This window comes from Polypterus senegalus, chromosome 1, assembly GCF_016835505.1.
Source record: "Polypterus senegalus isolate Bchr_013 chromosome 1, ASM1683550v1, whole genome shotgun sequence".
Lineage (NCBI taxonomy): Eukaryota > Metazoa > Chordata > Cladistia > Polypteriformes > Polypteridae > Polypterus > Polypterus senegalus.
Window position 1 is genome coordinate 34823525 of NC_053154.1, and position 18764 is coordinate 34842288.

Here is an 18764-nt window from a genome sequence, read left to right on the forward strand (position 1 = left end):
TTTCCATTTTTGTTACACAGTTGAACTGGAAGATATTTCACTTTGGCACCAGCTGAATTAGTTTTCTATAAAGGTTATTTCTTACATGCACCCTCAAATATGAATAGGCTGCAAACATATTACACCATGATAGAGAAGATTGTAGTATCCATCCATCCTAGAGAATCTATTCTGGATCATATGATATATCGAAACATATCTACTCATAGATGTAGTCATATCTAGGCTAACACTATAGCATATATTTATATATGTAAAGGTAAATGTCACAGAGCAAATAGACACCTTCATGGTGGGACTCTTTCAAACTGAACTGCTATTCACTGGCCACAGTCGTCTAAAGATGAATGGGCAAAGTTCCTGCAGCTCTTTACGAATATCTTTGGAGATTAATATGTAGAAGACTGGATCCAAGAGACTTGTAACACTGAGCAATGCAAATGTACATCTATAAGCATAAAACATTTTTGACTCATGTTGACATTTGTCAGATACGATTAATAATCCAACATATCTGATGAAAGCTGTGGTACAAAAGGGCCCATAAACCAAAATAAATATTAGCACCATAGTGATGAGAAGGTGTTTTATTTTCACCTTGTTTTCATCTGGAACTGATTTTGAACTTCTTAAGATCTTCTCAATGCGAATGTAAATAAAGATGAGGAGTGCAAGAGGCAATGGGAACCAGAAAACAGACATACTCAGACACATAATGGAGAACGTATTTGATGCTGGATAACTCTCAAAGCAGAGGTGATCTTTTGAGTTTCCTCTTATGAAATACCAGACAAGAAGGCTGATTCCTGTGAACAGAACCCACAATACCAAGCATAGAATACAGGCGTTAGACAGCCTCCGGAAATTCTTATACCATAAAGGATGAGCAAAGGCTATATAACGTTCCACAGCAATCAGGCTTAGAAATCCAACGTTGCCAAAGAGACTTATGTGCAGCAGCACACCAAAAATGTCACAAGTCACTTCATGAAAACGCCACACATGTCCATTTTTATAATAGTCAATCCACAGAGGCAGCGTGACTATCTGAAGGATATCTGTTAAAAGAAGGTTGATCACATATACTGGAAGAGAATCCTCTGCTTTAAGCAGTTTGTATAGGCCATAAAGTGCCAGACAGGTTGTGGGCAGTGCCACGCAGAAGATGGCACCATAGAGACCAGGGAGAAGATCTCTTTGTGAGCTGAAGTCGATGTGACAGTTGTTCATGATTTGTGATCAGAACTGAAGATTGGCGGTCTTCTTATTTATGTTCAGTCTTTCTTCTTGATCCAAACTTGATTAGACTGAGAGAGCTTTAAGGTGTTTAATGGCAGTTTAAGGATTTCAGAGGTGAGGATTACAGAGAATTCTAAATGTGCTTTACCTTTGCTGCGTGGTGCTTATATTGATCAAGTGCTGCTCTTTATATCACATCTTTGATAGCAAAAGCTGCATGTAAGTAGATTGAGTTACAAATATGGATCCAAAATATTAAATGAGCTGGTTGAATATCGAAATATGTGGGGCTTTACATTCTCATTAAATTGAGATTTCTGCTCATGTAGAGGCAAGGATATTAAGAAGAATTTTAGAAATCAGTACAACAATGCTTGCTGTTTTGGGGTTTACTAAATTTAAAATGCTATCTACAGTTTTATTACATATTGTTTTCAGGGTGGTGCAATAGTTAGAGTTACTGTGTGACAGCTCTGGAGTCCAACGTTCAGATCTTAGCCAAGGTCACTGTCTGTGTATTGTTTGCACATTCTCCATCTATCAGCTTATGTCTTCTCCACATATTACTGTTTTTCTTCACATCTGAAAAACATGGAAGCACAAAATCTCAAGTTGTTTTACAGGACAAACATAATAAACTGTAAATGCAACACCTTTCAATTATGCATTCGAATTTATGGGCCTATGAGTGCATAAGTAAACATTAACAGTAGAGTAGATGAAGACCCCTGGCTGGCAGTCTGGTAGAATTATTATGATTACTGTGGTTGTCACTGAAGAATGGATTAAGAGTACAGTTGAATTAAAAGCAAGTAACATTCTATACAAAGAAGTCAGACTTAACAAAACTACAAGTCAAGTCAAGTCAGCCCCCACCCATGAGAAGAAAAATGCGGCCAACAGCCAGAGAAAAGCTTTAAGAGTAGAAAAGAGGCAAGTGAATCCTTTCCCCCAATATACAGTAAATGCTTATTCTAAAATGTTATTGATTAGATCCTGCAAGGTCAGGTCAGTTTGGGGAGCATTTACTGGTGCAGTGTGTTACCGCACCCACCTCACTATGAAACAACGGGGATCCAGGCTGGCAACCCCCCAGGAAGACACTCAGTCCAGTCCCACCCTCTAGAAATGACTATTTCTCCCGCAGCTAAGTGTTACATGGGTGTCCTCTTGGCCATGGCAACAATGAGGATCCTGCGAGCTGGATAACCCTCGGATAATTGTGTCACATGACCGTAGTGTCGTAACTGATGCTCCCTCACAATGCAGGTATTGTGCCTCATTTGGGACTCCATGAGTAACTGTTCCTTTGACACAAAGTCAAACTAGCAGTACCCAAGGATTCTCAGAAGAGACACAGTACTGAAGGAGTTCAGTCTTTGTCTCAGGTCACTGGATAGCGTCCATGTCTCACAACTACATAGCAAGACAGGAAGCACCAGAACTCTAAAGACTTGGACCTTCGTCCATTTGCATAGATATCGAGAGCACCACACACCCCTTTCCAGCAACATAATAGGAAGAGTCAACAGAGACATGAATGTCACTGCCAAAATAAGTTCATATAAACCTCTCAACAAGATCAACACTCTCTCCACAGACAGACACACTGCTGATGGCTGTGCCTAAGAAGTCATTAAAGGCCTGGATCTTGGTTTTTATCAGGACACTCGTAAGCCCAGACACTCAGACTCCTCGCTCAGTCTCTCGAGTGCCCTGATCAGAGCCTCCATTGACTCTGTGAAGATCACAGCATCATCAGCAAAGTCAAGATCAGTGAATCTTTCTTCACCAACAGATAGATGCCCTACAGCAACTGGACCGTACTACCTTGCCCAACACCCAGTCCATGCAACTATTGAACACAATAAGATGCAAAGACATTACCAATGTACAAATCTCTAAGTGATCTAATCCTATACGTTTTCCAAACATTTAAAACTGTGTACGTTTGACAGGGTGAAAAAAGGCAGTTATCGCACAGAGGTGCCACAGATAAAAGCTTCCCTATCTTGAATTACTTCCTACATTGGTTCCATATTCTGAGTGAATGAAGCACAATTGGATTGTTAGTATATTGATGATAATTTGTATTTACTGGGGCATAAAGCAAGGAATATAATGAAGTGCTGCTGGGTTTATCTCTGTTGTGGACCGAGCCTGTGTATGTTCATCTATTTGTGTCAATGTCCAGGTTTTTATAGCTTCTATATTTGCCGCCCAGTAATAAAATTTAAATTTAGGTAGAGCCATGCCACCTTCTGCCTTAGGTCTTTGTAGGATCACCCTTTGGATGTGTGGATGTTTTGAATTTCAGATAAATTATATTATAACTGAATATAATTTCAATGATTTGTTAATATATATAGGAATGCTTTGAAATATAAAAAGAAGTTTAGGAAGGATATTCATATTGACAGTGTTAATTCTCCCTGCTAAAGTGAGATTGAGGGTAGACCATCTATGCAAGTGTTGCTTAAGGTTTTCCATGCAGATAGCAATATTTTATTGAAAAAGACCTTTATGTTTACTTATGTTTTTTACCTCTAGGTATTTAAAATGATCTGTGATAATAAAAGGGAAAGTGTCCAAACTAATATTGTGTGCTAGAGAGTTCACTGGAAAGAGCACACTTTTATTCAGATAAATTTTGAGTCCAGATATCTTTTGAAATTCTGCTAATGCTGTTGGGACTGCAGGCATGGTATTTTGTGGATCTATACTAATAAAAGGCAAAGGCCTCACTCAATCACTCACTCACTCACTCACTCACTCACTGACTCACTCACTCACTGACTCATCACTAATTCTCCAACTTCCCGTGTGGGTGGAAGGCTGAAATTTGGCAGGTTCATTCCTTACAGCTTCCTTACAAAAGTTGGGCAGGTTTTATATCGAAATTCTACGCGTAATGGTCATAACTGGAAGCAGGTTTTCTCCATTTACTGTAATGGAGATGAGCTTCAACGCCGTGGGGGCGGAGTTTCGTGTGACATCATCACGCCTCCCACGTAATCACGCAGTACATAGAAAACCAGGAAGACCTCAAAAAAGCGCTCAAGAAAACATGCATTATATAATTGAGAAGGCAGCGAAACAATAAGAAGCGAGCGAGTGACATATACAACCATATTGATGAGTTCTGCTACTGAAACAAAGCACGATGTAAACCTACACTTTAAATTAAGTTCATAGACAGGCTGCGCTGGCTTGTAATTTAGTGCCTGCCCATATAAGGCCGTCCGTCAGCGGCAATCCAATAGCAAACTCCCACTAAATATTCACGGGTTAAGGACTGTGCTTATGCAGAGGAAGATGAGATGGTCAGGGTGGTGTTTGGTACAAACTCAGCGAAACTGCGAGAGAAAGTTTTAAGTGCCAGGACTAAGGTAACATTAAATACAGCCATGGACATAGCACGAGATGGCACCAGCACAGCTGGGAACCTTCGATGCATGTACACCGAGCGGCTCACGTGAACTGACGCAGTGCACAGATAAAAGGCAACAGTTCCAAAGAGCTGAACAAAACCGAATTACACAATTGAAAAGGCAGCAAAAATATGAAGCGCCTGATAAGCATATTCATAAATGCAGCTACTGTGGAAACAAAGCACACGGTGGAAAAAGTCAATGTCCCGCTAAAGGAAGACAGTGTAAAAACCCGTGCATGCAGTGTGTCAGGTCTCAGATAAAGAAGAAGACGAGCTGTTTATTGATGCAGTAAGAAACGAATCGATGAATGAAACCTGTCATCTTTACAACGATTGACAAACACGGAATGTAACTTGAACACAACACATCCTACAAATACGAACCTGATTGAAAGAAATAATGATAATCAAATCCTTGATGACAGCAACACTCAGTAACACAAAACAAATACTGTATATTGACAGTCATGTTACGTTATTTTTAAAATGTTCCCTTTTCTTTTTCTACCTTTTTTAACACACTACTTCTCGCTGCGATACGCGGGTATATATATATATATATGTATATATATATATCCCGCTCTACATACTCGAATAATGGATACTTTATTCGCCATCAATGATTGTTTTGGTAAAGCCATACTCAGTGTATTCATTAGATGAACGGTAAAAAAGTAAGAGCGAGGGGAGGATGACTCATTGAAGCATGCAGGCTGTAGTGCGCCAACTCTATCTGAATTGCACGATCACATTTGAAAAAATATATCTTTTCAAGTTCTATTTAGTCCATATGTGTCAAACTCAAGGGTCGGGCCACATCCGCCCGGGCGTAATTATATCCGCCCCGAGATCATTTTATATACTGTATTATTGTTATTAAAGCCCGGTATATGAAGCGCTGGTAACACAATAAACTACAGATCCCATAATGCAGCGCTTCAGCTGCCTTGCCGAACACTCACCGCTTACTACAGATATTGCGCACTGAGTTTGCACGGCGCTTTGGTGACTTTGAAGAACAAAAAAAGTCCGTCTACATGCGGCTCGAACCTTGTGCATGTTTGGTAGCACATATCTGTGTGAGAAGCTCTTCTCAGTGATAAAGACTAACAAAACAGCACACAGGAGTCGCCTCACTGATGAGCACCTGCAATCCATCCTGAGAATCTCCACAACACAGAACCTCACACCAAACAGAAACGAACTTGTGGCCAAAAAAAGATGCCAGGCGTCCAGCTCTAAAATGACATAAGAGCAAAGACAACTGAATGATTTGATTTGTTATTGCACGTAAGAGCGGAGTCAACTGTTTTAACAAACAGCGTATTGCACTGATACTGAAATAGCTGTGTGTGTATATATGTAGATATGTATGTATATGTATATATATGTTTATATATGTGTGTGTGTATTTATGTATATATATATGTATTTGTGTGTATATATGTGTGTGTATGTATGTATATGTGTGTATATATGTAGATATATATATATATATATATATGACAACAACACTCATCACTCACAACAGTGACAAGACAATTACATTGACAATCAGGTTACGTTATTTTCAAAATGTTTCCTTTTCTTTTCATTGCTTCTTTAACACACTACTTCTCCGCTGCGAAGCGCGGGTATTTTGCTAGTCTGATTATATATAGTACCATATCATATGTGTATAGTGATATTTTCTGTTCAAGTCTTTCTCTGATAATCCCCTTTATCACAGAAGAATTTCAAAAGTGAACAGCCAATTGCTCAATGGCGATTGCAAATAGCAGTGGTGACAAGGCGCATTCTTGTCTAGTACCACATTCCAGTCTGAAGTAGTCTGAAGCAGATCCATGTACATATGTTAAGGCCAAACCCAAATGTATGTAATGTAGTCAATAGGTAGTCCCATTCAAGCATATTGAATGTTTTTTCTGCATCCAACGATAATAAGATCTCCAGGGTATTAGAGTTTGTGGGTGAATATATTACATTAAACAGGTGTCGAAGATTGGAAGCTAAGTGTCTACCTTTAATAAATCCGGTTTGGTTTTGTGATATTACCGAAGAAAGCACTTTCTCAGTACATCTAGCTACAACTTTGGAGAGTATCTTAACATCATTGTTCAGGAGTGAGATTGGTCTATGAGATGCACATTGCAATAAGTCCTTATTTTTCTTAGAAAAAATAACTTGATTGAAATTTTTTTTTATAAAATTCGCTATCAGGGCCAGCTGCTTTCCCACTCTGAAGTGAGTTTATAGTGTCTACTAATTCTGAGAGTGTCAAAGGTTTGTCCAATTCCTCTGCACTGATAATATCTAGCTGTGGAATCTGTAATGCATTAGATTGTGTCTTGTCTTCTTTAAACTGTGTAGAATATAAGGACTTATAGTATTCTCTAAATGTGTGTATTATATTTTTATAGTCAATGATTTTGTTTCTGTCTGTGATGATAATTACTGCGAACTTCCTTTCTTGTGGATTTGTTGAGCTAAGATCTTGTTAGCCTTCTCTCCATGTTCATGGTAATGATGTCACAATTTAAAAATTAGTCCTTTCATTTGTTTTGTTTTCAAGAGGTTGAGTTCTGAATGCAAAGCTTGTGTTTTCTTATAAAGTGCCTCATTTGAGAACCTGGCATGTTCTTGATCTATTCTGGTAATTTCAATGATTAACTCTGATATCTTCTTGGTTTCTGATTTATTTTTGTGGGAAAGCAATGAAATTATCTGCCCTCTTAAAATGCATTACGATTTTCCTAGAGTATTCCTGCAGATTCCTCTGAAGATGGACTTATCTCTAAAAAAAAATCAGTTTGCTTGGATATAAACTCTAAATAATAATAAAAGTGGGTTAAGACGGCAGCTGCGAGATGAGTATGTGGGGCATAGTGATTTGAGCTCCATGATCAGAGGAGCATGGTCAGAGGTACCTATAGTGTTGTACTTGCAAGATTTGATTATGGGCAAAAAATTGTTATCAATAGGGAAATAATCAATTCTTGAGTAACAGTGATGTACTGGTGAGAAGAAGGAATATGCACTTGGAGTGCAGTTTGGATTTAGAAATCAACAAGGGTCTAATAAGTTGCGATCAATTACCAACTCTATAATTGTTTTTGCAGGGTTAGATGCTATCATTCCTGTGGCAGAAAACCTGGAATTAAAACGCAATTAAAATCTCCGGCCATTATAATTTTATGAGTGTTCACATTAGGAATAGGTGCAAATACGTTTTGGATGAAGTCTTTATCATCCACAGTGGGTTAATAGACATTTATCAAAATCACTTTACAATTAAATAAATTACCCTTAACGATCACATATTGCCCTTCAGAATCAGATACTACATCTGATACTACAAATAAAATTGTTCTGTGTATTCAAATTCCCACACCTCTAGTTTTCTTTGTATAGCTGGAGTGGAATATTTGGCCAGAACTATCTCTTTGCAACCACAACTGATCCTTCCTTAATAAGTGGGTCTCCTGTAAAAATACCACCTTGGTGTTTAGACCTGTTAGGTTAGAGAATACTTTCTTATTCATTATTAAAACCTTTGACATTCCAGCTCAGAAAGTTCACTGTTTGGTCATAGAGACAGTGCTTCTGAACTTTTGTTGATATTTTGTAGTCTTAAATTAAGGTAGCACATTATTACATAAGATAGTTTTAACCTTAACTTGCAATTTTGACAGGAGTTATTGCTATGAGGCCTAATGTTGTGTTGGCACTTACAATTGTAAGGGTAAAAAAGACAGATTAGAAATAGCTTGCTCTCTTTCTCCACCACCCCGCCAGTCATCCATTTTGCCTCCCAATGTGAGGCTAGACCCACAGTTTTCCAAATTTTTTGAACAAGTACCACTCCGCGAGGACCAGTAAACTGAAGTACCAGTGTCAATGAATCGTTAATTTATGCCCGTGTTGTTTTGAAGAAAAAGTCACTATAATCACTATAATGACTATAATTATGATGTTAAAGTATTATTAAAATAATAAAAGAATCGTTTTAGAAAAGTATGAGGTGTATAAACAGGTAAAACGACTGAAAAGTCATATGTGCGGTTATTTGACGGCAGTTTCGCTCACAAGAAGAATTTGAATAACTTTGTTCACATGCAAAATACATTATCACTTGTAAGGTTACTCACTCTTACTGCCATGCTTAGTGCGAAACGTGCGCTTTTTTTGCCATCAGGTCCTGGATCCGTAGAGAAACTGTGCTTACCGAGACCACCAGCTCGTATTCCAAATACAAAAAATTTCTTGGTTTCGTCTTTATGCTTGTCATGGAAGAAAAGGCCTTTTCGCATAGATACGTCGAGCCGAAGGGTAGCAGAGCTGTAATCGCCTTAGCACTGAGTTCATCATGCTCTTTCCTCACTTGACTCCAGAATTCTGTCACTGAACATTTTCTTTGAACATTTCTTGGAAATGCTGATTATCTGTCATATCTATCAATATCTCTTGCTGCTGGATGGAAAGATCGGCACTTATAATGTTCTCCATATTAAACAGCGATGTAATCCAGCGCTTTCCAATGTCGCTTCCTGACGTCAAGAATGGAAAATATGATAGAAATTCCGAATGGAGCTTCTTTAGATGGTTGGTAATAACTTTCTGTATTTTCCTTGTATCGACGGCAGCGTTCATTGCTAGAAATTCCGAGAGAATTGGAAACATTTCCAAGTTTCCATTTGTGACCCGATTCATCCAGAAATAGAGTTTCTTATGAAAAGCTGAAACTTTCTCTTCCATTGTAAAAATGTTGTGTCCTTATCCATGGAGAGACATGTTCAGTTCATTAAATTTTTTAAACACGTCTGCAAGGTAACCAAGGCGGCAAACCCATGACACATCTTCAAACTTCTCTGCAAGGGATGACGAATCTTTCAGGAAGAGATACACTTCATCACGAAGCTCAAAAATCCTCATCAGAACTTTTCCTCTTGAAAGCCACTGAACTTCTGTATGGAAAAGCAACGTCTTATGGTCAGAACCTATTTCTTGGCACAATTGACGGAACAACCGCGCGTTCAAAAGGCGCCTCTTGATGTAATTAATCATTTTTACAGCATCATTCAAAGTCTCGTGCAAAATCTCACTCATTCTCTTCGATGCCAGCACATGTCTATGCAGGATGCAATGAGAGGAAACTATCGAATTATTTTGTTGCCTTGCTCTCGCAATGAAACCAGCTGTTCATCCTGTCATTGCTGCTGCTCCATCTGAACAAATTGCAACGCACCAAAACTAAAGAATATCATGTTCGCGGAAGAAATCATCGATATGTTTTATAATTTCCTCACCAGTTGTTCTGTCAGGTAAAGGTCGACAAAGCAAAATATGTTCGATAATATCTTCAGAATCTGGAACACAAACAAAAACGACCAACTGGGCTTTGCCTAAAATATCTGTGCTTTCATCCAACTGCATCGAAAACTCCTCAGCTGCAATTATCTTCTCAACCACCTGTTGTATCAGATCCTCCGATATATCTTTAATTCTCCTTTGCACGGTGTTATCAGAACATGGGATACTTTTCAAAACGCTGGCCATTTTGTTGTCGAACATGATTGATACGATTTCTATTGCCGAAGGAAACACAAGTTTCTCAACGACAGTATGGGGTTTATTTTGTTTTGCCGCTAGCAATGACAGAGCATATGATGCCTGCAAACACTTGTCAGGCACACTTGTTGTTTTTCTGAACACTGTCTGCTGCTTCAAAAATTCGTCTTTACTCCTGACAAAAAACGACAACGGCTTTCTGTTGTGATCTTTGTGCTTAGTTGTAAAATGTCGCTGAAGTAACGATGGCTTCATACACTGGTTCAACAGCACCTCATTGCAGATAACACACACAGGCTGCTGATGAGTGTCGCTTTCAATGTAACAAAACCCACATTGCAAATAGTCTTCGTTGTACTTGCGATTTGGTTGGGCTGTCTTTATTTTCTTTTTTTGGAGGTTCTTTCGGTGTAGCTCGTCGCTCAGTATACGGCGGAAATGTTGTTTTGGTAGCACTGGAAACTTTGCTGTTCGAACCGCCTCTTTGTGATTCTTGCACAGATGTTGCCACTTTTCTGATAGCAAATTTGTCCATCTTGAAAGAACTGCGCACGATACAACACGGTAAAATGGGTAAAAGGCGGGTAAATCACTTTGCACGCAGATTAGACCTTCCTTGAGACAAACCATAACTCAAACTGAAGAAATGAGACTGCTGAGAAGCCAGTTGTCAATTCCCCCCAAATTCTTTCGTTTGCTCAAAGAAACAGACACGAAAAGGTCATTTCGCAATCCACTTTAAGAAAGGGTAGACTTGAGATAAGACCTGTGAGGGTTTAAGCTTGGGCACCTGGGGCATAATAATCCATTTGCTCCAACTTCTGGTGATTCACTGGCTGGACGATACTTGTTGTCTATTTCTGAGCTATTCCAATTTTGGACCAAAGACGAGAGTAGGTAACGGGTTTTCGGGAAATGGGTGGCTGCACTAATTAAAGCTGGCTTGGAGTCTTCCACGCATTTACAGTAGTATACTTATAATAACTATATATGATTATATGCAACATATTGGCATTCAAGCAACATTGATTGGTGGAAAATAAAGGACCACACGAGTACCACTTGGCATGACTTGAAGTACCACCAGTGGTACGTGTACCACAGTTTGAAAACCGTGGGCTAGACTACACTTCATGAAGTAGCAGTCCTCTGACATACCTAGAGACAGAGCATGTCCAAAACAAAACAAGCCCCCCAGCAACAGTGGTGCAGAAGAGTTAAAGTAGAGATTTCTATTGACAATGCAGTCCAAATATTATAAATCTAGAATAAAACCTTAAACAGTCCCGAAACAGTAAACCCAGGGAATGAATTTAAACAGTAGCCATTGATAAGCAGATAATGTGTGATAGTACATTCCTAATACAATAAACCAAGGGTATGATGTTAAACAGTCTCCTTTGGGGAAAAAAAATATAATTGTAATTAAAATGTAAAAATAGCCTAGAAGAAAATAGAATATATAATTACGGCAAAAGTTTCATTGTGAATGGAGCAAATAGCAGGTAAAATCTTCTTTGCCTTGCCAGGACACGATGTGACTCACGATTGCATTTCAAAAAGTGTTGGGATCAATTTAATTAGCTGTTTTTCAGCTTCATCCATCCATCCATCCATCCATCCAACATGCAGCCCACTATATCCTAATTACAGGGTCACTGGGGTCTGCTGGAGCCACTCCCAGCTAACACAGGGCGCAAGGCAGGAAACAAACCCCGGGCAGAGCGCCAGCCCTCCGCAGGGCACACACATCCATACACCAAGCATACACGAGGGACACTTTATGATCGCCATCCAGAGAACTAAAAATGTAGAACTTGCCTTGAATATCCACTTTCAATTTAGCAGGATACAAGAGGCTGCCTCTAATTTTGGCTTTCCGTAAGCACTGTTTAATGGCGTAAAATGCGGCACGTTGAGCAACTGTTGAAGGTGAGAAATCAGGGAAACTACAAATGTGGCTTTTTCAGATATAATATCTTGTTTCAGTCTGAGAAGTGACATCACATTTAATTTATATTGAAATTTGTCGAAATGTGCAATGAGGCCATTACAGTATATTAGAAACACATATGTGTGCGTGTTTGTAAATATTTATTATGCTGCACTTGGATACTTGTAAATTCTTTTGTAAATAAATGAAAAATAGTTAAGTGTGATACATACTGGTCCTTCTTCCATGTCCACTCTAGCAGAACCGGGCATTAACTGATGAATACCGTGTGGCATCAACAAAACTCAGTATGTTCTGCGCATAGTTTTTTCTCCAGACAGGGGTGTGCTTTTAACAATGGCACCAATAATGCAAATGTAAAGTAAGTTAAGTGCTGCGACACCTGCACAGGCAATGCACATAGGACTCCATGCATCATTCTCTATTGAAGACAACCATTCTATTATTTTTTTGAAATTTACCTTTAGCCAATTTCTGTCTATGTTCTTGAGTTGTGGACAACCTCATTTCAAAGTAACAGCTGAGATCTACAGTACTACTTACCTTTAGAATTCTGAAAGCTTCTATGATGAGATCTGTCTTTATTTCTGTTTACCTAAACTGAAGAGGTTCAGCTCCTTCAAACGTTTCTTATACAGTAGGTCAAACCCACAGTTCTAAATCAGCCTAGCTGATCTTCTCTTGACTTTCTCTAGCAGTGTAATGTCTTGTAAAATGGAGACCAAAAACTGTACACAGTGCTTCAGGTGAGGCCTCACTAGAGAGTTATAAAGCTTAAATATAACCTTCCGTTACTTGTCTTCCCCTCCTTGAACTGTCACCTTATCGTGGTGGAGGGGTTTGCGTGTCCCAATGATCCTAGGAGCTATGTTGTCCAGGGCTTTATGCCCCTGGTAGGGCCACCCAAGGCAAACTGGTCCTAGGTGAGGGATGAGACAAAGAACGGTTCAATAAACCTCCAATGAAGAATAAAAACTGTGGCCGACGTTTTCCCTTGCCCGGACGCGGGTCACCGGGGCCCCCCTCTGGAGCCAGGCCTGGGGGTGGGGCTCGATGGCGAGCGCCTGGTGGTCGGGCCTGCACCTATGGAGCTCGGCTGGGCACAGCCCGAAGAGGTAATGTGGGTCCTCCTCCCCATGGGCTCACCACCTATGGAAGGGGCCAAGGAGGTGCAGTGTAAGTTGGGTGGTGGCCGGAGGCGGGGACCTTGGCGGTCTGATCCTCGGCTACAGAAACTGGCTCTTGGGATGTGGAATGTCACCTCTCTGAATGGGAAGGAGCCTGAGCTAGTGCGCGAGGTCGAGAGGTTCCGGCTAGATATAGTCGGACTCACCTCGACGCACAGCTTGGACTCTGGAACCAATCTCCTTGAGAGGGGCTGGACTCTCTACCACTCTGGAGTTGCCCCCGGTGAGAGGCGCCAAGCAGGTGTGGGCATACTTATTGCCCCCCGACTTGGAGCCTGTACGTTACCCCGGTGGACGAGAGGGTGGCCTCCCTCCGCCTTCGGGTGGGAGGAAGGGTCCTGACTGTTGTTTGTGCGTATGCGCCGGACAGCAGTTTGGAGTATCCACCTTTTTTGGAGTCTCTGGAGGGGGTGCTAGAGGGCGTACCTTCCCCCTCGTTTTTCTGGGAGACTTCAATGCCCACGTGGGCAATGACAGTGAGACCTGGAAGGGCATAATTAGGAGGAATGCCCCCTCGGATCTGAACCCGAGCGGTGTTTTGTTATTGGACTTCTGTTCTCGTCACGGATTGTCCATAACGAACACCATGTTCAAGCATAAGGGTGTCCATATGTGCACTTGGCACCAGGACACCCTAGGCCTCAGTTTGATGATCGACTTTGTGGTTGTGTCGTCGGACTTGCGGCCATATGTCTTGGACACTCGGGTGAAGAGAGGGGCGGAACTGTCAACTGATCACCACCTGGTGGTGAGTTGGCTTCGATGGTGGGGGAAGATGCCGTTCAGACCTGGTAGGCCCAAACGTGTTGTGAGGGTCTGCTGGGAATGGCTGGCAGAGTCCCCTGTCAGAAGTAGCTTCAACTCCCACCTTCGGCAGAACTTCAACCACGTCCCGAGGGAGGTGGGGGACATTGAGTCCGAATGGGCCATGTTCCATGCCTCTATTGTTGAGGCGGCTAACTGGAGCTGTGGCCGTAAGGTGGTCGGTGCCTGTCGCGGCGGCAATCCCCACACCCGTTGGTGGACACTGGCGGTGAGTGATGCTGTCAAGCTGAAGAAGGAGACCTATAGGACCTTTTTGTCCTGTGGGTTTCTGGAGGCAGCTGATAGGTACCGGCGGGCCAAGCGGAATGCAACTTCGGTGGTTGCTGAGGCAAAAACTCGGGCATGGGAGGAGTTTGGAGAGGCCATGGAGAACGACTTTCGGACAGCTTCGAGGAGATTCTAGTCCACCGTCTGGCGTCTCAGGTAGGGGAAGCAGTGCAGTGTTAACACCGTATATGGTGGGGATGGTGCGCTGCTGACCTCGACTTGGGACATTGTGGGTCAGTGGGGGGAGTACCTCGAAGACCTCAGTGAGAGTTGGACTCCGCCACGGCTGCCCTTTGTCACCGATTCTGTTCATAACTTTTATGGACAGAATTTCTAGGCGCAGCCAGGGTGTTAAAGGGGTCTGGTTTGGTGGACTCAGGATTGGGTCACTGCTTTTTGCAGATGATGTTGTCCTGTTTGCTTCATCAGGCCGTGATCTTCAGCTCTCTCTGGAGCGGTTCGCAGCTGAGTGTGAAGCAGCTGGGATGAGAATCAGCACCTCCAAATCCGAGACCATGGTCCTCAGCCGGAAAAGGGTGGAGTGTCCTCTTAGGGTTGGGGGAGAGATCCTGCCCCAAGTGGAGGAGTTCAAGTATCTCGGGGTCTTGTTCACGAGTGAGGGAAGAATGGGCCGTGAGATTGACAGGCGGATCGGTGTGGCATCCACAGTGATGTGGGCTCTGCATCGGTCTACGTTCCTACCCTCACCTATGGTCATGAGCTATGGGTAGTAACCGAAAGAACGAGATTGCGAATACAAGCGGCTGAAATGAGTTTCCTCCGCAGGGTGTCTGGGCTTCCTTTAATGGTAAGGTGAGAAGCTCAGTCATCCGGGAGGGGCTCAGAGTAGAGCCGCTGCTCCTCCGCATCGAGAGGAGTCAGATGAGGTGGTTCGGGCATCTGATCAGGATGCCTCCTGGACGCCTTCCTGGTGAGGTGTTCCAGGCATGTCCAACCGGGAGTCGACCCTGGGGAAGACCCAGGGCACGATGGAAAGACTATGTCTCCCGGCTGGCCTGGGAATGCCTTGGGATTCTCCCGGAAGAGCTGGAAGAAGTGGCCGGGGAGAGGGAAGTCTGGGCTTCTCTGCTTAAGCTGCTGCCCCCGCGACCTGACCCTGGATAAGCGGAAGAGGATAGATGGATGGATGGATGGGTTACTTGTCCTCTACACACTAACTCTACAAGGTGTCCCAAAAGTCACTTTACACGTTTAATAAATTCCTAAAAATTACTCAAGAAACTGAGTTTATTAACATTTCTAGCATCAACAAAGTAGTTGTTGCAGTTTTTCTTGCTAGACTTGCCATCATCACGTTCCAACGCCTTGACGACTAGTTGTATACCTCCACATGAACACCTCCATTTTCGACAACTTTCAGCCACCTTCAGGCGCAAGGATTCTTTCCTCAAGCTGTGAAAGGTTATGGGGCTTAGTGGCATAAACCTTTCTTTTTGATATAGCCCCACAAAAAAAAGTCACAAGGCGTAAGGTCAGGGGAACGCAGAGCCCATTCGAGGGGACCCCTTCGACTGATCCATCGGGCAGGAAATTTGATGTTCAGGAAATCTCTGAATAACCTGGCAAAGTGGGGAGGGGCTCCGTCTTGTTGAAAAAAGACATTAGCAAGGTCACTCCTCACCAGAAGTTGTGGCACAGCAAACTCCTGCAGCATCTCCAGGTAATTTTCCCCTGTAACGGTGGTCGTAATAGAGAAAAGGAAGTGTACAGTGACTTTTGGGACACCCTGTATATTAACTAGCATTCCTTTAGCCTCCTCAGTTCCTTCAGCACACTGTCTAGACACTGATCATGACAAGTCCACTTTATCTCCTGTATCTATCTTCCATAATGTCTTCTTTTAAGAATTTCTTTTCATTATGTTTTGAGATAAAACACTTTTACTTCCCACATGGAACTTTTACGTTTATTTACATTAAATTTGATTTGCCACAACTCTGCTCAACTCTGGATTCTGCCCTGGTCCATCTGTAATGATTCGGCTGATACTTGGTTGTCTGCCTTCCCACCTTCTTTAGTATCATCTGTATACTTGGCCAGCTTGTTAAAAAATTCCTCATACCAATTTTGTACCCACCTACAGAAGCCCTCCTTGAGTTCCCACTACTTCCACTTTAATCACTAACCTTTCAAATGTTGCCTTATCAAAAGCTTCCTGAAAATAAAGATAATTAATATCATATGCACCTCTTATCATATGCTTTTGTTGCTGCCTCTTAGAATTCCTACATATTAGTAGCATATTAGATAATTCAATAATATGACTGAATTTGACCTGTGATCTTTTTCTTAATAACTTCTTTTATTAATTTGCCTGTAATATATATTAGGCTGATTGGCAAATACTTACAGGATTGACATGATTACATTATTCTATATTAAAACATTCAGCCTTTAAGAATTTGACCAGTTTGCAATGATCTTGAAACATTTCTTTAAGGTTTTCGATATTCAAGATTCAAGATTCTTTATTGGTCACATGCATAGTTATACAGGACAGCACGCAGTGAAATGCATCCTGGTCCGCTTATCAAAACTGCGCAAAGTTAGAAGAATATCAGTGAGATTAACAAAAAAAAGTCCTAGATAAAAAGATAACAGTATAATAGAACATACAGTAATAAATAAGTAGAATTAAGTGGAATAAAGTAGAATAAAGTGTTAAGGTGCAGTAGTGTAGTGATTATTGGCCAAACCAAAGTTAGACAGGTGCATAGTTAAATGACAGACCAATTCCAAAACAAGGTAAGGGTAGACCACTTGGTACCACTCACCAAGTTTCCATCCAGTTTTTTGCGACGTTTTGTTATCGACAAACAGAATATACGTAAAAAAAATGTGCGAAATTTGCTGTCTCCAGCCTGTTTCCATCCAACTGGCTTTTTATCGATAAAATGGTGTGCGTGATGGCGCCATACCCCAACCCAAAACGAACTGTCGCATAAGTTTTGTTGTATCGCGAAAAAAAATCTGCCCTTGAGCCGTTTCCATACATAATTTTGTGTATGTCGCAAATTATCTACCTTTTGTTTTCCACGTTACACCCCCTCCACTAAACAAAGAAACAAAGAAATGGAGAGATTATTTAGACAGTTTTTTGAAATTTGCCAGCTTACTGTTATTTCAGTTTCACAAATAATTGGAATTGTACATAATATCCGAAGACGACAGCAGTATGAAGCAGTTGCTTGTCTGATAGCCCTAGAGCTCGAAGAAAGTACCCCAGTGCGACGAAACCCACGGGTATGGGAGAGATGACGGAATAAGACCTTCTGGAAGGAGGTGGTGGAGAGACACTTCACAGAAAATCTCTGGCTGCAACATTTTAGAATGACACGGCCAACGTTTGAGATGTTGTGTGGATTCATCAGTCCTGATGCTGCACCAATCACAGGTTGCCATCAACCACCGGTTCCAACCCAAAAGCGGATTGCCATCGCCCTTTACAAGCTGGCAACCTGCGCCGAGTATAGAGTAGTTGGAGAAACTTTCGGGGTTGGTAAAACTACCGTCCATCGATGTGTATATGCTGTGTGCACCGCTATTAAAGAAAAATTAATGCGCCGTTATATCAGACTTCCGACTGTATCGGAGGCCAATGAAATTGCATACCGCAATTCCTTGGTGCATCTTGTGCCACAGATTTACGGTGCGCTGGATGGCACGCATGTGCCTATTCTTCCCCCGACTGAAGGCTACCGCGATTACATTAATCGCAAAGGGTGGCCATCTATTGTTCTCCAGGCCCTTGTTGATGACAGGTGCATGATATGAGACATTTGCGTTAGCACTCCTGGAAGTGCCCATGATGCAGCTGTGTTTGCAGCATCGGATCTGTACAGGTGAGCCTATCTTTCAACATACCTTCTCTGTGCGATAACAACTGAATTAGTACTGTAACCTGCTTCCCTTAAGGTTTTTAATTAAAACTGAAATTTGAATTAATACAAAATAACGACGTTTAATCAAAAAAAAGTTCAGGTACCCCTTTCAGTAGCAGGAGACCCAGCCTATCCGCTACTGCATTGGCTCATCACGAGAAATAGCGAGGCTCTTCATCAGACCATGCAAACCGCTCCGCTATTCTCGTTTTGATTGCACGTGATGAAAATGTATCATGTGACACATTTATTTGCGTTAAAGCCCTTTTTTTCCGACAAAAAGTGTTTCCAATGTAGTTTTTGCGACATCTGAAGTATCGATATGGAATTTATGCGCTAAAATTAAACGGAAAAATATTATGTCGACATGTACAACATTTTATCGATAA

At 41.6% G+C, this 18764-nt stretch overlaps 1 protein-coding gene across 1 annotated transcript in view; it reads right to left on the reverse strand.

Annotated features, from left to right (window-relative positions):
* Positions 1 to 287: 287 nt before the first annotated feature.
* Positions 288 to 18764, reverse strand: part of LOC120524194 (G-protein coupled receptor 4-like) — a 40108-nt gene continuing 21631 nt past the window's right edge. Inside the window, exon 2 of the mRNA XM_039746075.1 lies at positions 288 to 1821. Coding sequence (XP_039602009.1) covers positions 304 to 1230 — 927 coding nt within the window. The 5' untranslated portion in view covers positions 1231 to 1821 and the 3' untranslated portion in view covers positions 288 to 303. The remainder of the gene's footprint in view (positions 1822 to 18764) is intronic.